Here is a 12,046-nt window from a genome sequence, read left to right as displayed (position 1 = left end):
CGAAACTGCCTCCAAAATTGAAGGGATACTTCCAAACTCATTCCATGAGGCATTACCTTGACAGCAAAGCGCACTTGGTGGTTCACAGGGATCCAGCACCCTCTTCTGGGTCTGTGGGCACTAGGCATGCACACGATACAGAGACATACGAGCAGACAACACTCACACACATAAGCTTTTAAAAAGTCTTAGGAAAGAGACAGAAGCGTTCATCCTAAAAAATGAAAGTATCAAGCTGTGAGAGCACTGCAGATTTCCTGATTAAGAAAGACGTGAACAAACTTCTGTTCACCCCAGATGGGGCGCCAGAGCAAAGAGATGACTTCAAGTCCACCCTGGTGAATCAGTGAATTTCCCGGGTTATGCAGTGCTACCTCCCGGAAAAGCCTCTCCTAGCACAGGTCATGTCAGAAAGCTGTACTGCTGGAGCTTGGCCCAGAGTGAGTACAGTCCTTCCTGCTTAGGCAGCCTGGGGGAGGGCTTGGGAATCTCTAAGCTGCGTGAGCTTTTCTCTTCCCTCTAGAGGGAGACAGTTCAGTTCCGCCCAGAGGACAGACCTAACCCCAGTGAGAATATGAAAACAACAGATCCAAGGGTAGATACAGAAAGGAACTGTCAGACACTGTTGGGGAGAGTGTAAACCAGCACAGCCGCTATGGAAACGGGACAGAGGTTATGCAAAGCCTTATGCTTGGCTTGGCTTGGAGGTGCCTACCTGTAACCCCAGCTCATTGAGAAGACTATCTCAGCTAAAACAACTAAATGTGAGTTAAATATACAAAGGTAAGAGCTGAACCTATGAGATTACTGTAACAGCAGTGCATCCTTTAGGACAGCAGAAGGTGAAGTTAAAAGGCAACACGGTGAGGCCATCGGTGGGCACTGCACGAGTCACGAGATTCTCTTTTGTATAGTAGAGTAAGACAGCCTTCGCTTATAAATGAAGAGGGTTTGCAGCTAGGCGTGGAGCACACCTGTAATCCCAGCACTTGGGAGGCAGAGGCAGTTGGATTTCCGAGTTTGAGGCCAGCCTGGTCTACAGAGTGAGTTTCAGGATAGCCCAGGGCTACACAGAGAAACCCTGTCTCAAAAAAAAGAAAAAAAAAAAAGGGGGGGGGGGAGGTTGCTGCTGTTCCAGGACCTGAATTTGGTTCCCAGCATGGATATCCAACAGCTTACATCTACCTGTAACTCCAGCTCCAAGGATCCAATACCCTTCTCTAGCTGCTGAGCATACCACCATATATACACACACAGAAAAATAAAAGTTGTTTTTTTAAAGATGTAAACCAGCTCTGAGGCTGAGGATGGTGGCACACACCTGTAATTCCAGCACTCATGATGGAGAGGTGGGATGATCAGGGTTCAAGGCCAGCATGTCTACACAGCAAGGCTGAAGTGAGGCCAGTCAGACAACACAGTGAGACTGTTTTAAAAATAAGAAAGAATTAGACATCAATATTTAAGGAAGTGGATATGTTTAACATAATTTCAACATTATGCAGTGTATACAATGATTTAAGCATCACATAATACCCTATAAATATGTATAATTTTATATAGTTAATATTTTAACAATATATTTTCAACAGGACTGCTTTAAATATGCTATAATGTATCATATTCCAGTGTACACAGAATTTCAGGAAAACTGAAAAATAAACACAAATTCCACTACAGAGAGCAAAGAAAAATGGAATCCTGTTAGTCAGATACTTGCACTCATGTTCAGCGCAGCGCTGTACATGATGGGGGAAGATGGAAGCCACCTGAGATGTCCTCAGCCGATGATGGAGTTTCTGGAAATGCACACTCGATGGGAAAAGTATTGGAGCAGGGAAGACAATGGAATCCAGTCTGTGGAATCCACCATGCTACTTGAATCAGTCACATAGACAGATACTATGTATCGCCCCACTTGTCTGGAATGGGAGCTGATCTCATGGAGGGAGAGGGAGAGTGTACCGATGCCTGGGGCTGGGCTAGGCTGGGCACAGAGAAGTGGCAACAGTGAAAACACTGTCAATCCTGTAATCCCAGCACTCGGGAGGCAGAGGCAGGCGGATTTCTGAGTTCGAGGCCAGCCTGATCGACAGTGAACTCCAGGACAGCCAGGGCTACACAGAGAAACCCTGTCTTGAAAACACCAAATCCAGAAAACCAAAAAGAAGAAGAAAGAAAGAAAACACAGTCAGTGGCTGCCACACAGTTAAAGGCAACTCGGAGAACTTGGTTGTGGTGTTTTACTAAAGTGAGTGATTAGAATTCACCATACTGCACAGAACATTTCAAGAGCTAACAAATAAGATTCTGAATATTCTCACCACAATGAAGCCAGGTCATGGATATTCTAAATACTCCGATTTGGTTATTGCAATGTGCACATGTACAGAAACAACTATTTATTCTCAGTGGATGTGTACTGGGACCTGGAAATGTGGTTCTTGTTAGGAGTGCTTGCTTATTATGTACGAAGTCCTGGGTTCCATTGCCAGCACTCACACAATAAAACAGAGTGTTGTATGTACAACAGTAATTCCAGCAGGAGGATCCTAAGTTCCAGGTCATCTTCTGTCACATGCAAGTCTGAGGCTACCTGGGAAGGATACATGAGACACTGTCTCTAAAGCATGGGAAAAAAAGGTAATTTTGAATAAGAATGTTCTCTTGGAGGGTCCATAGAGAACCCTTTAATTCCATTTTAATTCCTGTCTCAGACACTTTAAGAACATATTTGCAGTTGTGTTCAAAATGGATGTTCAGAGAATACCCGTGTGTAGCCCTTCACGTCACGCATACGGTACCTACCTGATGTCTGCGCCCAGACTCTAGAAGGTACCATGTGTACAATACTCATTCTAGGAGGAGGATTCGTACCACAACTCACACTCCAGAAAGAATGTATCAGAGGCATGCTTACTAATCACCCTCTGGACTTTATAGTCATCCACTCATTGTACGCCTGTAAGGAGTTGCTTAGCTTCCCTGTCAATTCAAACCCCAGGAGAAATACTCCAACTCAAGCCCATTTTGCCTATAAAATATTTCAACTTTTATTTAAAAACAAAACACAACTTGCAAACTTTGTGAGACATGGCAGGAAGCAGTCCCCACCAGGGCCATCATTTATTCACATCAAGTTTTTAACACTGTTAGCAGTTCACAGTCAGACGACAGAGTGAGAGAATTAAATTAGAAAAACAATTGAAAATATATTACAATAACAATTAAGAACAAATACTTGACAACAGTGGTAGTGTGACCCATGATTGATGTGTTTTAGTAAAATCCCATACGGTCTCACTGGGCACTGTGTCCCCTTAGCAATGCACACAGTGCCCCACTGTGGGCTTCACCCTCTGTGTACCACCTACGCCTGCAGTGTAACCTTTGGTATAAACATTAGGGTTTTAAAGAGTCTGAATTAGCAAGTTTTAGGACAAAGTTCTAGCAACCACCACAAAATGTTCAAATTTACTTTTATCAAGCAAACACAAAGTCAGGCAGCTCCACTGACAGTTACTACAGAATCAGCCTGCAGAGGAAAGGAAGTGCAGGGTCTACACGGAAGGGTCTGGGTGTGCAGTGTGCTCACCAGCCACTGCCCTCAAAACCGAAGGAGCTACAGGAAGCACTCCACCTTCCCTTGATTTCTGAATCCTCGGTTTCCTGAAGGTCATTTCTCAAGGTCTCGGCAAAGTTTCTCCTGATGGTGTTCAAGTGCCGAGGTGGGAGCTGGCCATGGACATAAGAATGCATGCTCATGTGGCCCTGTCCATCAGCATTCTTGTCATTCACAACACAGCATGGGTCTTAGGAATACCAAAGATAATGTGGGAACTAATGGTCCTGGAGCACTATAGCCCTTGCAGTGTCCCCCGGCTCAACAAGAGACGTGTCACTTTTATATCTGCTGGAAATTAGGAACCTAGGTATGTGAAATTTTTATGAAGTCCCACTAGTCCTTAATTATATGGTCACTAAAAACAAGATGTTAAACTGCTATTCAGGAACTCAGAAACAAACCTAAGCAAGCAAGCTCCACCCACAGAACTCTCCGTATTTCCTTTCACTACCTTGTTAGAACTTGACAGTGCCTCCTCCATGTCCTAAAGGGTCATGCTCAGGACACTCAGGACCTCACAAAAGACCTACTATTCTCAGGATGTTAAGGTGCTTAGATGGCCGCTTTGCAGGTGCACCCAGTGTGCCTCTCCTGTCCTCTCTGGCTAACAGGGTTCTGCTACTGTGCTCTTGTTTATCAGCACCAGGGAAATAAAGAATATTATTATCTAGAGGGGTAATCAGTTTCAGATTTATAGGTGTACGTGGAACAAAGGGAGTGTTTGTGGAGGCAGAGGCTGGCCCAAAAGGTCCTCCTTCCCTCAGCACATCACACAGCATCTAGAAAGCACAGCAGCAGTCTGCCAGTGTGCAGAGAGGTGTGTGAAGAGTCTGAACCAACAGGGACTTTGAGCTCTGTTCAACAGTGATGCACCCCAGCCCAGCAGGCAAGGATTTTTCCCAGCAATACTCAGGAACTCATCTTCAATGGTACAATCCCTGAGGATGACTTCTGTTAGTTTCTAACCAAGATAAACTGCCCAGACCTCATCCAGGATCTCCCCGAGACACCTGGGGAACTAGGGGGACCTAGTCCAGAAGAAGAGTTATCATTACAGTCAAGATGGAATGCAAACACATGGCAATGGAGCACGGCGAGCTGAGCCAGCCTCCTCAGTAGCAGGATCCAAGCAACAGCACTGAAGTTGGGTCACTGAGCTGTGCTGATCACCGCAGGTGACAGGAAGCACTACTCCAAGCACTACAGACTCCTAAGCTGGAAAACTGCAGCTCTATGCACAAGACTTAGGAGTAGAGCAAATTTTAGGACCATCCCAAGGTCTTGCTTCTGGAAGCCGTAAAACCCTTAGGCAGCCTCAGCCAGTCTGCACACAGGTTCCCTTGGAACCAAACAGAAACAGGCATTCTTAAAGAACTGGGGTGCCAGCTTGAGAAGGCTAAAGCAGCTGACAGGAAATATCAAGTCCTGGCCACAGCAGATGCAAGGGCGTAAAGGCGTACGCCAGCCTCAGATGAAGCAAGTTAATGCACGCAAGCTGATGACACACATGGCTGAGAACAGAGATCAAGATGACTGCCAACCAATACCAACTCCCCTGAAGAGAAAGCCTCATGAAAAGGGCGTCACCAGCACAGGTAGGAAAGTATGGGAGGGGACAGACTAGAGCGCAGCTATATGCAAGGCGCCTCCACATGATTCACTTGAAAACATGATAATCTAATAGGTGAGTTAAGCTCAGCTACTTTTTTTTTTAAAGGAGCGATGATAAATGTCAATGTCATTTATAACTGGTAAAAAATTCTAGAAATTCTCCAAGTACATCAGTCTTCTGCCCCCAATGCTCCCTGCACCCCAAAACATTAGTCTTAAAAAGAAAGTGTCAACATAAACAAGAAATGAGTCTGCTCCTACCACAGCAAGGACCCCAGTAGTAGATGGCTGCTCAAGAGGAAGAGGCCTTCATCTTCCAATCAAGCTACTGGCTCCAAAGGGAGTAGTAATCTATTCCTCCTTTGAGTCTCCTGCAGCCAAGGCTGATCTAGAACCTGAGTCTAGCTCTAGCCTCTTTACTGCTGGATTACATGCCACCACTTGACTACTTCTTAAAGATGAGAGTTAAACCAAAAACTGGCCCTACATGTTGTTCAGCTCTAGGCTATTAGCAAACACGGGCTGCGTCTTCACTTGTTCATTCAGTAGCTTCGTACATACGGCTGTAACAAACTGCAGAGGCAGGTGAGTCCAGCTGCAGGCCCAGGCCGGCTCATCCTCTACGGACATTCGTCATTCGGCTTTACAGCTGAATGCATTGGATTTCTCAAGATGCTTTCAGGTACACTACCTCACATGCACTAAAATGGGACTGAACAACACATTTTTTTTTCCCCAACAAAATAGTACAGGACTGTGACCTCCCCCAGCCCATTGTTCTTAAAGAATAGCAGCCAGCAACCTGACCTTCAGCCTCCTGCAGAACAAGGAGAACCAGTTTCCAGCCTTCAGGGGAGGGGCTTGGCCTGACTTTTTATTTTGGGAGAGATGCATTAAAGGTAGAGACTTGAACCAGAAGCCATGTCTGTCTCCACATGTTTTCTCTTGCCACCCTGTTCCTATTCCCATCTCTCCTTCCAGAGAACCTGCTGTTAGAATGTAGATGCTGGACACTACATAGGACTAGTTCTTTTTGCCAATCTTTTTCTTTTTTGTTTTTAAACAACTCAAGCTGGTATTCTTCAACTAAAAAATGCAGATCTCTATGTGTGCCTGAGGTCTGGGAGAACAGTGCTAAGTTCTCTTCAGAGTGGAATTCTACTAAAGGCCTGTCTAGCTACACTGCCGTTACCAAACATCCAAGCCCTTCCTGGTCAGGGCTTGCCAGAGCCTGTGCAGTACCATGTCCACTGATTGTCTCGCTGAGCATCTATCTCACAGGCAGCAGGCTGTGGAGAGATGCCAAATGTCAGGACTCCTGAATTCTAGCCTCAGCTCTGCCATTAACTGCTCCAAGATATGGACTAGTGACAGTTGTCCTCTCCTGTCTCCTCTTCTGTACACAGTGTTCATTCAGACAGCAGTAAAGTGTCTGAAACCTGGAGAAGCACACTAGCTAGTCTCTCATCCCACTGGGAATTCCAACAAAGCGGGGCTAATTCATCAGTTTTCCTTTAAAAACCTCTAGAGGATTTTTGTGTGCTCCACAGTTATGAGTTAATACTAGCAGCTAACATCCATGGAGTGGTCAATGCACCAGGCACCTGAGCTATACCCTATAAACATCACCTCACACTATAGGAATGCTGTATCCCCCTAAGCTTAAAAACCAGTCTTTATTAACAGGAAATTATTTTACTAGCCAATTGTCAACTAAGGAGGATTTAAATATGATTTAGTAGGAATATTTATAAATGAAACCTTAAAAATAGCTGGGCGGTGGTGGCGCATGCCTGTAATCCTAGCACTCTGGCAGGCAGAGGCAGGAGGATTTCTGAGTTCAAGGCCAGCCTGGTCTACAGAGTGAGTTCCAGGACAGCCAGGGCTATGCAGAGAAACCCTGTCTCGAAAAAACCAAATCCAAAAAACCAAAAAATAAAATAAAATAAATAAAAAATAAAAAATAATAAAAAAAAGAAGAAGAAGAAGAAACCTTAAAAATGAAGCCAGAAACTAGTCTCCAATCCAATATGATGACCTTTTACAAAGGCCATCTTGAAAATGACCAAATCACTTTCTTACATGCCAGATCAGTTTGGTGTATCATGTTCAATTCAGTCCATCTCATTGCAAAATACATGTTATACAAAAGGCCAATTTTAAGGTCTCTCTCTGAATATCAGGATGGAGATCACTAGAAAATGTAAAATATAATTGTACCCAACGCTTTAAAGAAAAACTTCCCATAAAGCATAATTAGGATATATTTTAATACAAAACACTACATTTGAAGGTAGGAAATCCAACTGAAATCACAAGATTTGTATATGAAAGTAATGAAGTCTTGGCAATGCAAAGATCTACAGAGGTCAAATGGCTTTAGGAGTTGCCAGACACCATCAACAAGAACCTTTCTTTCTCTTGCTATCTGCTTTGATTTTAGGCTACGTAATTACATTTTTAGTTTCTAAAAGCAGTTTTCTCTGCTTTAGATTCAAAGCTTTTAATTTGTTTTTTTTTTTTCCCTTTTCTAAGCTGGTCCCTTGCAGATAGATATAAGACAAACCTAAATAATTCTTCCACAGCAAGTTGACAGTGTCTCTGTGGCCTGAGGCCTCAATCCCTGAAGAGTACTCAGTTTGTGCATCGTGTGGAGAGAGAGTGCTACAACACTTAATGTTCCTCGTGACTGTGTGGAGAGAGAAGTCAGCTCAACCATGGATTTAGTGATGCGATGACTGGCTGTGAGCGTGGAGATGCTTGAGTGAGGCGTGGCCCTGACTCGGCACTGATTAGCAGAGCAGACAGCCAGGAGACTCAGGAGTGTTTCTCCAAGCCTATTTTCAGAACTCTGAAGGGAAAACTAACAAACAAACAAACAAAAACAAGACCCAAACCCCAAACAGCCACCATGCCTTAAGACACCCCACTATAGCAAGGACACACACCAAAAGCAGCATTAGTAACGCCCTCAGGCTCTCACTTCCTCCTCCCCACCCGCACAGAGCTAACTGCTAGAATAAATTCAAGTTTATGGGTGCGGCCGATATGCAGAATAGTGGCCAACAGGCGGGGGATTCTCTTGAGTGACTCCAGGGGCACGAACCTGAAAGCTAGCAGTCAGGCTGCAGCTGTGAGGGCCCATGGCCACTGCAGGGCTGTCGCCTCTGTCCCAAGCCTCATCTTACCCTGAGCTTTCTCTGGAGCAGCAGTTGACAGGCATCCAAATTTCCTTTTTCTGATAGAAAACTAAACTTCTTCCTTGGTCAAGGACAACAAATGCAACTTGAAATAGTTTCCCCTTAGGATTCTGGCCCAATTTTGTAAGAACAGTAGTTCAAAAGTTTCTTATTTGTGACTCAGCAAAGAGAATGAAAAGCGACTCAACGTAATGACATTAAGAGCTTCCCAAAGAGCCTCTTGGCGGGAGTGGTATATTAAGTCTGCAAAACACTCTTGAGAATGAGGCCTACTGCCTTCAATTAATAGATCAGAAGATGGGGCAGCGACTTGACAGCGGATCAATGAGTCAGGAAGAAAACACTGCTTATTGCTCAATTCCCATCTTCCTACATTAATATTCCTTTGGAAGAAGAAAAATCACTACATTTTATATTGATTCTCTTTGAAGAATGAAAGGGGTATTCATGAAGTTTAAAAAAAAAATCAGTAACTGGAATTAGACCCAATACCAAAACCATCAGTAATGTGTAACCTGCTACTGTTCTAGTCCACGTTACTCTATTAGCTTCTGTAACTGTAATTAGGGAAGGGAAATGCCCATTTTTCAATGGTAAAACCGATTCTCAGGTTAAATCCTTAGGTTTCTGGGCTTAACTGGTGCTCCCTGAAAATAACTTCTACTATGCACTCTAAAACAGAGATAAAAGGAGAAAATAAATAAGGTATATATTCCCAACACAAACTCCAAGTGCAACAAGGGGTTAGGGATGATACGTGAGCAAAGAAACAGAACATGAGAAATGCTGTGGAGGCAAGCCCTCGGGGAACCCACGTTCCCTACGTCCACCCAAACGGGGTTACAGAGGAAAAGGTACAAGCAGCCACACCAGCTGAACAGGCTCCTCAGTCCCAGGCCCCAGGCCAGCCACAGTTTCACAACAGTACAGTATCTGCTTGGTGTTTTAGTTAGGTCAAGACTATGCACAGCTGCTCAAGTGGTCCATGTCCAGGCCACATGAGAAGCTGCAGTGAGCACTATCTTCAACATCAATGCTGGGTAATGCCCGTATGCTGCCAGGAATGAAGGAAGACAGATTGCCAGGCAAAGGACAGAACCGAGACCACCCTATGCCCATGGCTTACAGACAGCCGCCAACAAGCAGCAGCTTATACTGGCCCACTAGCAAGCCACACGCCAGGAGAGTGGGAGAAATGACTGTTAGTCAGCACGAGCGCTCAGAGGCGTCTCTGACTAGACTCACCCGCGTGCTTTCTGCACCAACTGACACACCCGTGGGAAACGGCAGAGAGGATGGAAAGGGCCCTGTTTCCCAGTGAGCACTCTGGTCATCTGATTTGCATTTCTTGCTACAATAGCAATGACCATGGAAGCAAGACCAACAGCCACTTGCACATTTCCTGCTGCATTCCCCACGCTGCTTTCTCTCTCCTGTTCCCAGGATTTGCAGAGTGAACTGAACCGTGATAACCCCCAGGACCTGCCAGGTCAAGGCCTGTTTCATGGGACAGCACAACTGAGAGCAGCCCAATGGAGGCCACGGCCACTGCAGGTAGGGACGGCTGCGTTCCTAGGATGTATACACGATGTTCCCCATTTTCCAGTGCAGTTTCCAACTCAGCCCACGCTGCCCTGCTCCACCAAAATGACCTTTTATCTACTTGTATGGTTTTCTTTCTGCTGTTTTGAGATGAACCTGTAAACGTGAGAACTCAGGGATCTGAGGTACTTCACATAAACTCACTCACGGATCAATCTTTCACTTTTTGAGAACAAGAACACAGGAAAACGAGTCCCTCTCCCCTCCGAATGTGTGCATTCCCCACTTGGCTGACTATGGCTACCTCTGTACCACATCGCTGATTTCCTGTACACATGACAATAAGTTATTAAGGACGGGGTTTGTCCCAGGCACACCAGCAGCTGTGGAAGACACCTGCAGCTCCTGTAAGCTAAGTTCCAGTTTGCTCACAGCCTCTCGGAAGGCAAATTTGTTGCGAGTCTGAGGGATGCAGTCCACATACCCTGAGCAGTAGTCCAGCAGCTGGTGCCCAGTGTCTACCAGTTGGCTATTGGGCACAGGTTCCGTAATTGCATTGGACAGTAGGTCAGCACACTCCAGCAGGGCCTCTTTGCTGATTTTGTCAGCTGAGATTTTCTCAGTTGCCTGTTTGGTTTTTCTCAGGGCCACCTTAGTACCTGCTGTGCCATTGGCCATTTTGGCCGGTGAGATGGAAGATGTGGGCAAAGGCACTTGAGGTGGAGGCATGACTGGCCTCCCAGGTTTCCCACTACTGGGCACTGGGCCTGGAGCTGCCTTTTTTCCTCCCTCCTGGGTTTCTGGAGTGTGCTGTCCTGCAGGTGGGGCAGTCGGCTCTTCCTCGGGGTCTGAGCATGTGGACGGATGCTGCAGTAGTCTCATCACTGGCGGTGGGGGTGGGGCACACTTTGGTTTTACCCGTCGGGGTCGGTCCTTGTCTCCAGAGGACGTGACCTGATGCTCAGATAAGAGCTTGAATCTGTTCCCCTGAGAGTCTGTGCCAATGAGCTGCACATCAGCTGGAGTGTGTTTCAGAGTGGGTGAGATAAGGACGGGCACTTTGTGGTTGTGAGTGGTTGGGAGAACAGCTACAGCCTTGGCTGGAGAAGACCAGCCTGGCTGCTCTCCATCCTCTGGGACTCCAGCGACTCCAAGTCGCGCCCCACCATTCCTTTCCTTGCCTTTGGGGGCAGCTGCCACTCCAGCCACCCCTACCCCCGGAGAGTCACTCTCTGTGACCGCTGGATCAGGGGCTCTCAGGGGAAGAGCCGTGGCTCCTCTGGGCAAGAGTTTGGCTTTTGCTCTCTCCCTGGCTGGAGCAGCACCTTCCTCAGATTTTTTTGGAAGCATGTCATTAGCCCTGTCCACATTCTCTTCTGGTTGAGAAGAGGTGGACACTGTCCTTTCCAGCTGTAGTTTGGACCTCTGGCAGTTCCTGGGAAGGGTCATTGCCATCCTATCCTGCTCTGGAAGCCCTGAGGACATGGAAGATGTAGAGTTTGACCTTGGAAAAGGCTTGGCAGTGTCATCACTGGCTGTCGGTTTACCTGCTCGCAAGCCCAGTGTCTTTTTGATCAATCTCGGTGTAAAGAAGCCTGTGATCCCAGACCACCCGCCCCCAGCAGTGCCACTGCCCCCACCCCCACCACTGTCATCATCGCCACAGAGGCTCCTCTGGGCAAAGCTCCCCCCATAGCACTTGGCTGGCACCAGATTCGACTCTTGCTGGCCGGGGGTGAAAGAGAACCCATCAGCATGCTGTAGAGAAGCAACAGGTGAGAAGTTACCCGTGAGTTCATATTTCTTGTGGGGCTGATTCTCCATTTCTCGAAAGGAGCTGCTGCGCTTAGGGGGCGTGGGGGCGTTTCTCTTTTTCATGAAGGAGCTGAAGAAGCCCCCCTTCCTGTCCCTGGTGAAGCATGTCTCTTTGGCATCTTCTAAGAGGCTGCTGGGTGACTTATCTCTTTGCTTTCGAGGCAGAGCTGGGGACCCACTGGAGGCCTGTGTGCTTCTAATGAACCCTGCTGAGAAATGGCCAATCAATAACAGGATAGACAAGAGCTAAGCC

At 46.4% G+C, this 12,046-nt stretch overlaps 1 protein-coding gene across 7 annotated transcripts in view; it reads right to left on the bottom strand.

Annotated features, from left to right (window-relative positions):
• Positions 1-3,079: 3,079 nt before the first annotated feature.
• Abl2 (ABL proto-oncogene 2, non-receptor tyrosine kinase) overlaps positions 3,080-12,046 on the bottom strand; it is a 92,572-nt gene continuing 83,605 nt past the window's right edge. For 2 of the 7 annotated variants that reach the window (XM_052201255.1, XM_052201256.1), the window contains 2 exons: positions 11,766-11,999; positions 3,080-11,453 (listed from right to left, as the gene is read on the bottom strand). In XM_052201255.1, coding sequence (XP_052057215.1) covers positions 10,279-11,453; positions 11,766-11,999 — 1,409 coding nt within the window. In that variant the 3' untranslated portion in view covers positions 3,080-10,278. Of the gene's footprint in view, positions 12,003-12,046 lie in introns of all 7 variants that reach the window. The other 5 variants (XM_052201250.1, XM_052201252.1, XM_052201251.1 and 2 more) reach the window with 3 other exon arrangements.

The sequence above is a fragment of the Apodemus sylvaticus genome, chromosome 12 (genome assembly GCF_947179515.1).
Source record: "Apodemus sylvaticus chromosome 12, mApoSyl1.1, whole genome shotgun sequence".
In the NCBI taxonomy this organism is placed as follows: Eukaryota; Metazoa; Chordata; class Mammalia; order Rodentia; family Muridae; genus Apodemus; species Apodemus sylvaticus.
The sequence above is the reverse complement of the archived record's forward strand: the minus strand, read 5'-3'. Positions and strand labels throughout refer to the sequence as shown.